Genomic DNA, 13,010 nt, shown 5'->3' with positions numbered 1-13,010 from the left:
AAAAGAGATTTCGTATCTCAATTTGTTTTACCTGGTTAAATAAAGGTTATAATAATCCTCCTCGTGGTGTGAAGGAGCTAGAGTAGCTCCGCCGGCCTGGGCTTATACGCTAGCTACTAGTTAGCTTAGCTTCAGAGCGGACTCCGTTAGCTTCCGCGAGCCTTCCCCATCCTAGGGCAGCTAGTCACTTAGCCATTCTACACGTGGGGTCTTGTTCTTGCTATTGAGCGCGCTAGCGTAGCTAGTAATCTCATCCTAGGACCCCTAGTCAGCTAGCCATCCTGGTTCCTCATGGTCATTGTGCTCGCTAGCCTTAGCTAGTCTTCCCGTTACTAGTTGGCTAGCCATTCTAAACGGGGCTGGCTTGCTAGCCCTCGGCGTACTACTTAGCCCCACTCTTGGCTGTTACACCGGGCTGGGCTGCTTAGCATCCCGCCTTTGCTTGTGTTGTTATGGATCTGGCAGCAGAGACGCTGCAGCTATACACCAAGTGACGGTGCTAGCTTGGTACCCTATGATTTCCATGATGCCATGCTTATTAGGCATGGCTTGCTAGCCCTCGGCATACTAGGCCAATTGGCTTAGCTAAATAGTCTGGGTGGAAGGCTTGTAGCCTTTTCGATTTGAGGGCCGCTGGTTAGCCCCCTCTCCGCTGGATTTTATGCCGCTAGCTTGTCGCTACCCACCACCTGTTGACCACAGCTATCCCTACTGGCATAGTAGCTGGCACGAAGCGGTGCGCCCGTGTATCAATTGTGCGCATTCGCAGTCTATGTCTGCCACACCGCTTGCATACTCTGCCTGGGTCCCAGGCATGTGGAGCGGGCAAAGGGGGACCCCACCTACTGCGTTACTGTTACCACTCGCTGTTATCCCAACTCCCCCCCCCCCTCGGGGTCAAGTGGGCTGGCTGCTGATTGATTTCACTCTCATCACACTTGATGCCGAAGATGTCATCTCTCTCCATCTGGATGCGAGTGAGATGCAGGGGGAACCCGGGGCACCGGAGGCAGGTGTGGAGAAACCTCCACGTGCCTTCAGGTGGGAGCTCTATCACAGGGACGTAACCCTAACCCCCCCCACCCCCCGGCTCCATGCTCCGGGGGCGTTTTTTTCCCAGGCCCATAGCTCCACCACGGAGCTAGGTAAGTAATGATTGCCTCCCCCCATGGGGGTGGGGAGGCGGAGCCGACTTTTGTCTGGACTAGCGTCCCACATCAGTCGGGAGCTCTGAGGAGGGAAATGTTCCCTCGCCATGATTTCCCCCACAATTCCCCTCACGGTCAAACTGTGTCCATAACTTCCAAACGCCCATTCACAGTCATGGGAAGTCATTACATTCGCCGCTGCCCCGAGGGCCCTGGCATATAAAGAAAAAGAAAACAAGAGGGGACATCGGCAGCCGAAGGCAGGACAGGACGCACCTTGAATCAGCTCTTGGTTTGCTTTGGGTCACGGGCCCTGAGTAGGGCCCTGTCCAAAGAGCGCTTGTCACACTGGATAGTGGAGGCCATTGCCTCGGCCTACTCTTCCGCGGGAAAGGTTCCCCTGGAGGATATTAAGGCCCACTCCACGCGAGGTGTCGTGACGTCATGGGCGTTGTTGCGCGGTGTGTCGGTGGAGGACATGTGTGCTGCGACCTCATGGTCTACTCATCACACCTTTGTGAGGTACTATAGCCTTGATGTGGCCAGCATGCCCTTCGCGTACACTGTCTTGTCAGCCACCAGGCGTTAGTGCCTTACGGTCACTCGTATGCTGCCCCAGGTTGCCATGGGCTCTTGCCATGTTGCCCCGTGCTGCTATGTCTCAGGGTCACACTGGGTGCTCCCTTAGCAGCAAGGATGGTTGGACATCAGCAATGGCATATGTGAGAATCCGAGTTTGAAACAAAGTAAAACTTTGGGGTTGTCACATTTTACGTCATTTGGAAATGGAAGTGAAGAGCTGTTCCGCTCGAGAGAGGCTGTTCCAAATACAGATTGTTTATTTATTTGTTTCTGCTGCATGCATCCACGGAATATTGCACTGAGAGCCGTAATGAGCATTAATGAACCATATCAGCTGGTGGGGGCAGGGATGGGAGGCTCCATGCTAAAGGCCATTAATTACATTGTGGCTCTGTGGAGGCAAGTATGGTATACGGTCTGGCACTACCAGATCCTCTCGACACAGGGACAGCTTCTTCCCAACTGCCATCTGCCTCTTCAATGAGAACGAAATCACCCCACAGATCAGGACTTTGTCACTGAATGGAGGCCTTTTTTAATATAAAAAGGAAGGTAAAAAATGATGATAGAATTACTCCAAGCATTTTGAAGCCATTCAATTGCTTGAATGTCGGTCTAAAGGTCCAATATTTACGGTACCTCATAATCTCTCATCTCTGCACTTTTCTTCTGACACCAACAGTCGCTACTACAGCAAGTAGCAAGTGTCTTCAAATGCAGTTAGAAAGCTTGTAATTATGGATAGAGTGTACTTGAATGACCCTTGAATGGCATAATTACATTCCCTCAAAATAAGTCGTCAATCAAACTAGTGTTATTTTGTGACAAGCAAAGTTTTTTCACCGTCAGTTTGACGCGCAGACCCTCTGCCAACTTAATGTAAGTCATGATGCTGTTTAATAATAGGGAAGGGACTTTCTGGTCAAAGCCTTCTGACCGTAGTCAGATGACCCAGAGAATGTTGACAGATTATCACTTTTCTTCTTAGAGCAACGAAGCTTGAAACGTTTTTTGTGTTCTTTTATTAACATAACTCCGACAATCTCAGCAGCATTCTTTACATATGTTTGTGTCTAAAGGGCGGGACATACTCCAGGCGCGCTCCCAAGCGCGAGGCGCGCAAATTGACGTCATCGCGCTGGGGGCAAGGCTCTGCTGCCGTAAGCGCGTGTTGACAGATTTTTCTAGCAGCGCCCCGCTCTGCAGCTCCCCTGGGAGAGCTGCGCTTTGCACCGAGATACAGGAAGAGAAATTAATTAAGAGGTAAGTACACTGAGCCATGTTTTGACCACATTTCTTGACCCATGTGGTCAACTTTGATTTCTAACTGTTCGTTTTTAGTCATTTCAAGTAATGTGCTGTGTTGAGAGAGAGATCCGCACAAATAGCCATATATATATAGCGATTTACATTCATTACAGTACTGAACATATAATGGCATTTCATTTATTTTTAATGGCATTCCATTGACTTTTCATGGACCGTTCACTATGTAAACAGCAGTGCTCTGAGCAGCGCTCTGAGCATGAACACCTCGGCCCCAGCGCGAGTGTGCACCCGGTCTGCGGAGCTCTGCCTCGCGCTGCCTTCCTGGAGTATGTCTAAGCTTAACTCCCCCACTTCACGTCTTTTTCGTGTCAAGCTAGCCAGCCTCAATCACCACCATTTCCTGTTTCTAACAAAATTTCAAAATAAAATACATTTGGCGTTTCTTTTAATAATAGCAAAGTAAAAAAATTATGACTACAGTGACATGCTAGACAAGAAACACAGGTTGGTCAAGTGAAAGTCGATCCCTTGATTTAGAGTCAACCACAAGGCATTTAAGCAACCTGAATTCCTGCAAAATAGTGAAAGTGAGTGATTAAAATTAAAACAGCTGACCTCAGGCTCATTTAACTTCACAAGATGCATTTACATCATAAAGAAGTTGAAAGCAGTGATTATAATCAATGAAATATAATGTTTTTCTGCAAATAGCATCATTGGGAGGTTGAGTCTGGCACTGAATATTAGGGGTGGGCAATATATAAATGTTATATCAATATTGTGATATGAGACTATATTTAAGCAATATAGCATGAGAGCAAGTGTGTTGTGGAGAATATATCCCGCTGATAAGCTGTTATCCCACGAGGCCGCAGACCGAGTGGAATAACAGCTTATCAGCGGGATATATTCCACAACACCACGCAGCTCGAGTGCTATATTGCTTTTATAAAACGGTTTCCAAGTATAATAATATAATAATAATAATACTATAAGTCCGACTGGCATTTTATTCTGATAGAGTCAGTTGAAACACTACTGTAAGGCGGGACCTCTAGCAAGAAGATAGACGTGCGGGTGATTTGATTGGATCGTTCTGGAGACTGAAGTCGACATTGGCCAATCCTGGCGCTTGCTGAGAGCTTTTGCAAAGCCCGACACCAGAGCCGTATGCCGACACCAAGTAACGTTACGTCTTATTTAGAAATGCGGGGTTAAGAGTGAGGGCGCGCGAGAGAGGGGTTAAGACATTAGCCCGCGTCTATTCTTGTACAAAACATCATTTTCTGCGAAGTATTAGTAAAGTTATAAGCGAAGATCGATTCACAAGGATCTGGAAGTTGTCTCCGCCATTTTGTTTTTGAGGTACTTTTAGTAAGAGAGTTGCGCCATCATGCGTCCATAATGACTCATTGTAAGGACTAGTGACCCTCCATACAGCAGATCAGGAGAAAGCTGTTTGGCTCGAGCGCAGCGCTGCCTTTTAGTAAGAGAGTTGCCATGGCAACCAATAACCCATGGCCATGGGTTATTGAACTCGGTTACTGGAATTATACAATGGCTGTGAACCAATCAGATTGCTTGATTTGAGAGAGCCGTTTTATAAATGGTCTTATAAAATGGCTCTCTCAAATCAAGCAATCTGATTGGTTCACAGCCATTGTATAATTCCAGTAACCGAGTTCAATAACCCATGGCCATGGGTTATTGGTTGCCATGGCAACTCTCTTACTAAGAGAGTAATAATAAGGCTTACCTCAAATGACAACGTAGAAAAAAAAATGGCGGAGACAGCTGTCAGATCCTTGTGAATCGATCTTCGCTTATAACTTTACTAATACTTCGCAGAAAATGATGTTTTGTACAAGAATAGATGCGGGCTAATGTCTTCTTTGCAAAAGAAAGGCTGTTAACCCCGCATTTAACCCCGCATTTAACCCCGTAACGTTAGTTGGTGTCGGGGTTTGCAGAAAGCTCTCAGCTACTCAGCAAGCGCCAGGATTGGCCAATGTCAACTTCAGTCTCCAGAACGATCCAATCAAATCACCCGCATGTTCTTGCGGTCCCGCCTTACAGTAGTGTTTCAACTGACTCTATCAGAATGACATGCCAGTCGGAGTCGGACTTATAGTATTATTATTATTATTATATTATCATACTTGGAAACCGTTTTATAAAAGCAATATAGCACTCGAGCTGCGTGTGTTGTGGAATATATCCCCCTGCTCAGCAGTTATCCCACTCGGCCTGCGGCCTCGTGGGATAACAGCTGATCAGGGGGATATATTCTTCACAACACACTGGCTCTCATGCTATATTGCTTAATTAGATGCTGGATATGGTAATATGGTGATACGGCATAAATGTTGTCTTTTCCTGGTTTTAAAGCTTGCATTACAGTAAGTGAAGTGTAGGCTAGTGACATTTTAAAGTAGAATGTTGTAACTCACTCACTTTTTCATGTACCGTATACACTGAGACTTCACCTAATTTCCCCTCCAAAATCAGATGGACTCCTCTCCAAAATCACCCCAATCATTCCAGATGTATTTTCTTTAAAATAGAGCTATTCTGGTAATCTGGTGAAAATGTCAGTTTTTTCCAATATCGTGCAGCCCTAATCCAAATCTTGGTCAAAACTTGCCGTTTTCAACATGTAGGTTCCTAGCTTGCTAGCTAGCGATCTTGTTGATGTTTCACAGCAGCGGAGGCATTTAGGAGCGACATGCAGGGAGCGGAAAGGGATTTCCCTTCACTCTGACTGATATGGTCAGAAGCAATGGCAGAGCTTATGTCCGGATCCTGCTTCCAGTGAGTCAGACTAGATCACTGTAGACCGACAAGAGCTCCAGGAGTGAGGATAATCTAGGAGATGATGAGGTGAATATAGGACGTTTGGAGTCGCTTGCCTTCACAACACTTGGATTATGCCATTTACAATAGTTTTGTGGTCCTTTTTTGCCCTTTTTGGAACTTTAAACTATCTCAATTCACTGCACCCATTTCACTGTTGTTTCTACTGCAGTGATCCCCAAAGTGTGATCATAATATGCTAGCTTGTCGGGAAGGGGGCTAAATAACGCTGCACATGTAGGTTAAATTTGGGGGAGGGAAAACTATTTCAAAGGGGTCCTTGACCTCTCAGCTCAATTTATCTGAATAAAAATTGGTTCAATAGGTACCACACGTCTCCCCTGTACAGATAAGGTAGCATTTTTCACAGCTTAGCATTAATAGCTTGTTGATTGATTTCTTCTGTTGTTGCTTATCACATTTTGTCTCAACAAATGTGTTATACATGCAAATACTTGATGAGTAAGGGGGGAGAAAATATTGACAATGAATCTGCTTTTGGGTATTTTGCCGAAATGTTTTTGTATGTGGATGGATTATTAATTTCCCTTATGCCCAAGTTCACATGCTCTGTTAATAAAATAAAAAATATAAAAAACAAATAAGGAAATACATAATCTTTAGGCTGTTACACACCAAGAGCGATGCGAATATAAAGCACGAAATTGCGATGCGAATTTTGACCCACCTGTCAATCACAGCAACAGATGTGTACATGTCGGAAGCGAATTTCTGAAAAATCGACCTTGGTTCCGAAAAAATAAACGCCGCAATAACGATCAGTGAGTGCGTTTACATGCAGACAATAAACAGTTTATTAGCGGATTTCTGGAGTTACCTGATTATTCAAATGGTCATGTAAACAGCATGAACCGATAAGCTTTATCCATTTATGGCCGTTATCAGGTTATGAATAAACCGATAAACATACCTAGGTTTTTGGCCAATAACCCGTCTTGTGAGTGCATGTATACAGCGTATCAGGTTTCTTGTGGGTTTATACATCTGCGCATGTACACTGCGCATGTACAAGTTGCAGCCGATGCGGAAGTGAAAACTAAAAGCAACATGGCGAGCGGCGGCAGTAGTGGCAAGGCTAAAACCAAAGCCCACTTTTCACACAGTTTCATAGTTAGAGTTCTCTCTCCATTCTCTATCAGATAATTCCTTTAACACCACCCTTTCCCACCAGTCCTTACTCTGAATGCGCATCCAGCAAGAGCAGGTCTTTGGTGGTAGTGGAGGAAGACCTAACGTTAACGTTATGCTGCTGAGTCCAAGTTCGGGGAAGCCAGCGTCGATCTCTTCGCCTCGCGGCTCGCACACCATTGCCCCAGTGGTTTTCCATCCTCGTGGACGATCCACCGTTGGGCCACGACGCGCTGGCGCACGTCTGGCCGAGGGCGGCCCTCTATGCGTTCCCCCCAATCGCACTGATTCCCCAGGTGCTGGCCAGGGTGAGACAGCAAGGGCTACAGCTCATTCTGGTAGCCCCGCACTGGCCGTCGCAGGTCTGGTTTGCGGATCTGATCACTCTGACGAGAGGTCCTCCGTGGCTGCTGCCGCGTCGGAAGGACCTGCTGTCGCAGGCGGGCGGAGAGATACTCCACCCATCCCCACACAAGTGGAAGCTGGCCGCTTGGTCCCTGAACGGGAACGGTTGCTAGCCCAGGGCCTGCCTGCGAACGTGGTGCAAACCATACAGAGTGCTAGAGCCACCTCGACTCGCACTCAGTACACCTACAAGTGGCGGTCCTTCTCACGCTGGTGCGCAGAAAGGAACCTGGACCCGGTGACCTGCGACGTTCGGCCCATTCTCTGCTTCCTCCAGGGTCTGTACGAAGCAGGCCAGTCGCCGCAGTCCCTTAAGGTTTATGTGGCCGCCATCTCGGCCTGCCACATGGACATCGAGGGCAAGACAGTGGGAGGCCTGTCTTTGGTCTCTCGTTTCATGACGGGTGTGCGCAAGCTTCGCCCCCAGACAAGGAACATCTTTCCCAAGTGGGACTTGGTCACGGTCTTGGATGGCCTCTCGAGGCCTCCGTTTGAACCACTCGACGCTGCCGACCTGAAACACCTCTCGCTGAAGACGGCATTGCTTCTCGCTTTGTCTTCCGGCAAGAGAGTGGGAGACTTGATTGCCCTGTCAGTGCAACAATCGTGCATGGTGTTCTCTAACGATGGGCGCAGGGCCACGCTCCGCCCGAACCCTGCTTATCAGCCTAAGTGTATTGGGGCTGGCTTCAGGTCCATGACCATAGACCTGGTCGCGTTTGAGCCTTCTGCCTCTTCTTCGGCGGAAGAGAGGAGACTTCGGTCGCTCTGCCCCGTGCAGGTGCTCCGTGCCTATGTGGCCAAGACGCGTACTTTGCGTACGTCTAACCAGCTTCTGGTGTGCCATGGGGCTAAGGCTCTGGGCAAGCCGTTGTCCAAACAGCGTCTATCGCACTGGATAGTGGAGGCCATTAACTTGGCCTATTCTGCCGCTGGGAAGGTTCCACCGGAAGGAATTAAGGCCCACTCTACTCGGGGCGTGGCTTCTTCCTGGGCGCTGTTGCGCGGTGTGACGGTGGAAGATATGTGCGCAGCCGCGTCATGGTCGACTCACCATACCTTTGTGAGGTTTTATAGTCTGGATGTGGGAGGCGCGACATTCGCTCATGCGGTTCTGTCTGCCTCCGCGGACTAGTTGCCTCGCTGACTGCTCCCCAATCCTTATCGGGTTCCCATGCGCTATAAGCCGTGACGGCCCATTTTTCGATCGAGAGTCGCAAGGTCGGGCACTTAGGTGCTCCTTTGCAGCAAGGTCGGTTGTAAGGTGGCAATAGGTGGGAGCCGAGCTTCAACGAAATAAAACTAAGGGGTTGTCCTACAACCCAGGTTTTATGAGTGAAGCGAGGCTCCCACCTCAGGTGCCTTGCTGCCAGTCTGTCTGGTTGTGGCCGAATGCCGGGTGAGTGGTGTTTTCCCGGTCCAATTCCAGGCGTGAGGGCTTGTGCCCGCCTCTACTCCTGCTATTGGATCGGAGACCATGAGACCGTCAGGATCGCCCCGGATTTTCCAAGGGTCCAGTCTGCATCCTGTCAACGGTCTAATGGATGGTTGGAAAGGACACTTTTAAAGTAATAAAAGGTAAGAGCATTCGATAGCGTGTACCACGCAGAGATGGCAATAGGTGGGAGCCTCGCTTCACTCATAAAACCTGGGTTGTAGGACAACCCCTTAGTTTTTCCTATTGTCGGATTATTAAAGTGCATGTAAACGCAGAAATCAGATTATTGCCATAAACTGATTACTCACAGTTATCAGTTTATTGGTGTGCATGTAAACGCACTCAATGAAACTTCACCGTTGGTATGCATGGTTGCATTGACTGATTTAGGTTCGGAAAATATTATTGACATGTGAATTAATGGCACAGAAAAAATGCTCTCAATGTGTAAGAACCTTTAGTCTCGTGTGTTGATCAGAGTTGTGATTAAATGGTTGGGTGGGCCCAGGAAGATTTTCATTTCAAAGTGGGCCGCGGCATTCTTAAGTTTGGGAACCCCTGGTCTACTGTGTAATAGCATCATCGGTTTAACTTACTAACCACAAACTTACTGGATGCACTAACCAAATTCTGTGACATTTGATAGGTGTGGCCTAGATCAAACCCTGGCCTATACCTGTGCATCAGTGGTCTGAATGTGGGTCAAGACGTGTTTTATGTGTGTTCCATCTCTCTCCTCTAAATCTAATGAAACAGAAATGGATACATTGTTACACTAATGCAACAACATCATCATAAACGTACAATACCTTGAGTTTGGAGATCATGCTAGCCTCGGCATCGTCGCTGGCGCTGTTCTGATGAACGAGCCTCTTGGCGAGCATTTTAGCGTAGAACTTCTGGAAGACATCTTTGTCTTCTATGTACTTAAACACCACCATCTAACAAAGGGATGGAGGAGTTGTATTCAGTCAGAATGAAAATATGACAATCTATAATCAACTTACAGAGTAACTAAACACCAAATAGCCAACAGCAGGTGGCAATTTCAGTAGCATGTCTTTAGATGCCAGGGTTTACACAGATCCGAGTGTGGTGTTAAGTTACTTCCCTGAGGGCTAGGGTTACCATCTTGTCTGTCATACGGAAAAAAAGGCAGAAAATATTGGAAGGCAAGAAAATGAAATGGAGAGTTGGGTCAAACTACATAGTCCTCCATCTATGTTCTTGTACTGAGTTTAGGGTGAGAACACAACTCCGTTAATTTCTCTCTTCTATAACTCACCACTTGGTTGAGAGTGTCTTCAAGTTCTGCCTCTTCTGGGTTTTTAGAGCTGGAAAGCCAGACAATAACATCAATTACAAACTTTTGGGTAATGATGCCCCTTCTGTGTCTAAAGATTCACCTATCATTCGTCAACCTCAAATATGACTCATCATCTGAAACATTCAAGTGGCATAATGGTAGCCACCTAGCTAAATATTTTTATGGGCTACCGTGAACCAGAGAGTATTTCAGTGTTTGTGACTACAAGCAGCCTTGACCCAGGGGTGTCCCCTCCTCGACCCGGTTGTGCCCCTTCCTCGACCCTCCATCATGCCAATTTGCACATCAATAATAACAATACCAATATCAGTCTCCGCTCGCAGTGGAGAGAGTGGGGCTGCGCTATGTATTGGAAGTGGTGTGATGCGATCATGTTTAAGCATGGTGATTGGCCTGAAGGTCCAAACACCGCCCAGACAGGAAACTAGAGGTCATCTCACAAAGTGACACCTCTGAATTGCACACAGTAACACAGCACGGTTGTGGTGGTTGCTTGGCATCCACCATGGTTGGCTTGTCTATAGCACGGCTGGTTATTGTGACAGTAAGAAAGTAACCGGCTGGAAATGTTTTAATGTCTGGCCATTTACCTGGCAGCTGGCGCTTATGGAAAACCCTACATCTTTGGCTGGGGATCTGAAAGGTTAACATTTCTTTCAAGCCAGAAGAAGTCTTATATTATCATGGTGAAGCTGCATGTTTCATCTTCAATATGATGTATTCGTATGATAGTAATGTAAAGGGTTGTTTGCTGCTGAAATGATGCCATGTCCCGTGTGTAAACTGAAGGTATGAACAGACAGGAGGCCCACCTCTTCTTGAGCAGGGAGTCACAGTATCTGGCCAGCAGCTCGGGGGACTTACTGGACGACTGGACCATCTTGGTCACAGCGTTGTTGTTAATGAAGCGACCGCACGCCTGGGGGAGACATAACCAGGGAATGGTTAATTTGAAGAGAGTCGCATGGTGTAAATAAGTGTTCACATTTCTGGAGATATTGAAATCCTTGTCACTCTGTTTTCTGTAGCCGATGTTGGAAGACAATGATTCGCACAATACAGTGCAGGTAGAACTAACTCTTTAGTCAAATAAAATGTTTACATTATTTGTGAGTTTCCTGCAATTTGTTTAAATTATTTAAAAGGTCACATTAGTCATATGCACACAATAAAGCCACTATTGCCCCTGACAGCTGCCAATGCTTCCTGACACAATAATCTAATTCTGCCCAGCATCAAAGACTATTCAAAAGACTACATCATGGAGCCTTAAAAAGACCACTCAAAATCCATCTTTCTGTGCATGCAAATCTCTGTGTCTTGACAGTATGAGAGTAGGCAGAGCAGGCTAACCTTGTCCAGAGCAGCTACAAAGCCAGCATCATTGTTAAAGGCCGACATGACTAAGGCGTTGTATTTTTTATGGACGTCCAGGATGGTCTGGACGTACATCTTAGGGTCCTAAAGGAGGAGACAATAACAAAAGAGACAAAATTAGGGAGTTAGTAAAAAAAAAAATTCACTAAATAGACAGTAGCTTGGTTTCTAATCCTTTTTTGTGTGTGCAAATTATGATGTGTAGAATTAGAAAAGCTGAATGGAGTTTTTGCATCTATTGGAGGTAGATCATAAAAGGCAGGTAATACAATTCTCTCAACATAAAAAAAGCTTTTAAACTCACTAAGCAGAAAGGTTTTTGTTAATAAACAAGACAGAGTCTAATAACACGCTGTTTTTGGATGCAATGTGGATGCGGGGGAATGTTGGCTTGTTATACAATCTCTGCACTTCCACGTGACAGAGAGCTTAAAGTCAAGCTCAAACAGCATTGTGAGGGTCGCAAGTTCGAGCCCCCGTATTACCTTCGGCTGGGCAGATGATTCCGACAGGCACAATTGGCCGTGTCTGCGGGTGGGAAGCCGGGGGGGTATGAGTCCTGGTCGCTGCACTAATGCCTCCTCTGGTCAGGTGAGGGGCCTGTTTGGGGGAGGGGAACTGGGAGGAATAGTGCAATCCTCCCATGCGCTACGTCCTGGCGGGGAAACCCCTCGCTGTCAGGTGAAAAGAAGCGGCTGCCGACTGCACATGTATCAGAGAAAGCATTTGCTAGGCTACTACTGATCGGCAGAGGGGGTGGAGCAATAACCGGGACAGCATGGGGAATTGGACAAGTACAATTGGGAGAGAAAACGGGAGGAGGGAATCAGAACAAAAGAAGATAAAAAAAACATGGATAAGAACCCCCTGTAAAAACATGCAAGAAGATGGTCACCTGACCAGCGATGACATTAAAAGAAGTAGGTTCACGGGCGCTGTCACCACTCCTGGCCTGCCCCGTGGAAGAACCACAGACGGAAAAAGCGGAGAACAAATTTCACAGCTTAGGGCCTGTGTGTGTGAGTGTGTCGGCCACAGTGTGGATGTGTTGCATGTGACGGATAAAGACGGGGGTGTGTGTGTGTGTGTGTGTGTGTGTGTGTGTGTTTTTATAAATACGCAACGGGAGTGAAAAAACAGTGCAGATTCCTCAACAGTTACTCAGTCTTTCTCCTGTGTTGAGCTCTTTCCTTTGTTGAGAGCTCCCTCCTTACATTGAGAGCTCCCTCCTTACATTGAGAGCTCCCTCCTTACATTGAGGGATCTCTCCTTACATTGAGAGCTCCCTCCTTACATTGAGAGCTCTCTCCTTACATTGAGAGCTCTCTCCTTACATTGAGAGCTCCCTCCTTACATTGAGAGCTCTCTCCTTACATTGAGAGCTCCCTCCTTACATTGAGAGCTCCCTCCTTACATTGAGAGCTCCCTCCTTACATTGAGGGATCTCTCCTTACATTGAGAG

At 47.0% G+C, this 13,010-nt stretch overlaps 1 protein-coding gene across 1 annotated transcript in view; it reads right to left on the bottom strand.

Annotated features, from left to right (window-relative positions):
• Positions 1–13,010, bottom strand: part of cul1a (cullin 1a) — an 89,648-nt gene that overhangs the window by 30,912 nt on the left and 45,726 nt on the right. Inside the window, exons 11-14 of the mRNA XM_083653420.1 lie at positions 11,525–11,632; positions 10,984–11,090; positions 10,130–10,178; positions 9,654–9,785 (exon numbers count right to left, since the gene is read on the bottom strand). Of these exons, the coding sequence (XP_083509546.1) occupies positions 9,654–9,785; positions 10,130–10,178; positions 10,984–11,090; positions 11,525–11,632 (396 nt within the window). The remainder of the gene's footprint in view (positions 1–9,653; positions 9,786–10,129; positions 10,179–10,983; positions 11,091–11,524; positions 11,633–13,010) is intronic.

Source organism: Poromitra crassiceps (assembly GCF_964638095.1).
Source record: "Poromitra crassiceps genome assembly, chromosome: 17".
Classification (NCBI taxonomy): Eukaryota; Metazoa; Chordata; class Actinopteri; order Beryciformes; family Melamphaidae; genus Poromitra; species Poromitra crassiceps.
Note: the sequence above shows the minus strand (reverse complement) of the source record. Positions and strands in the feature narration are given on the sequence as shown.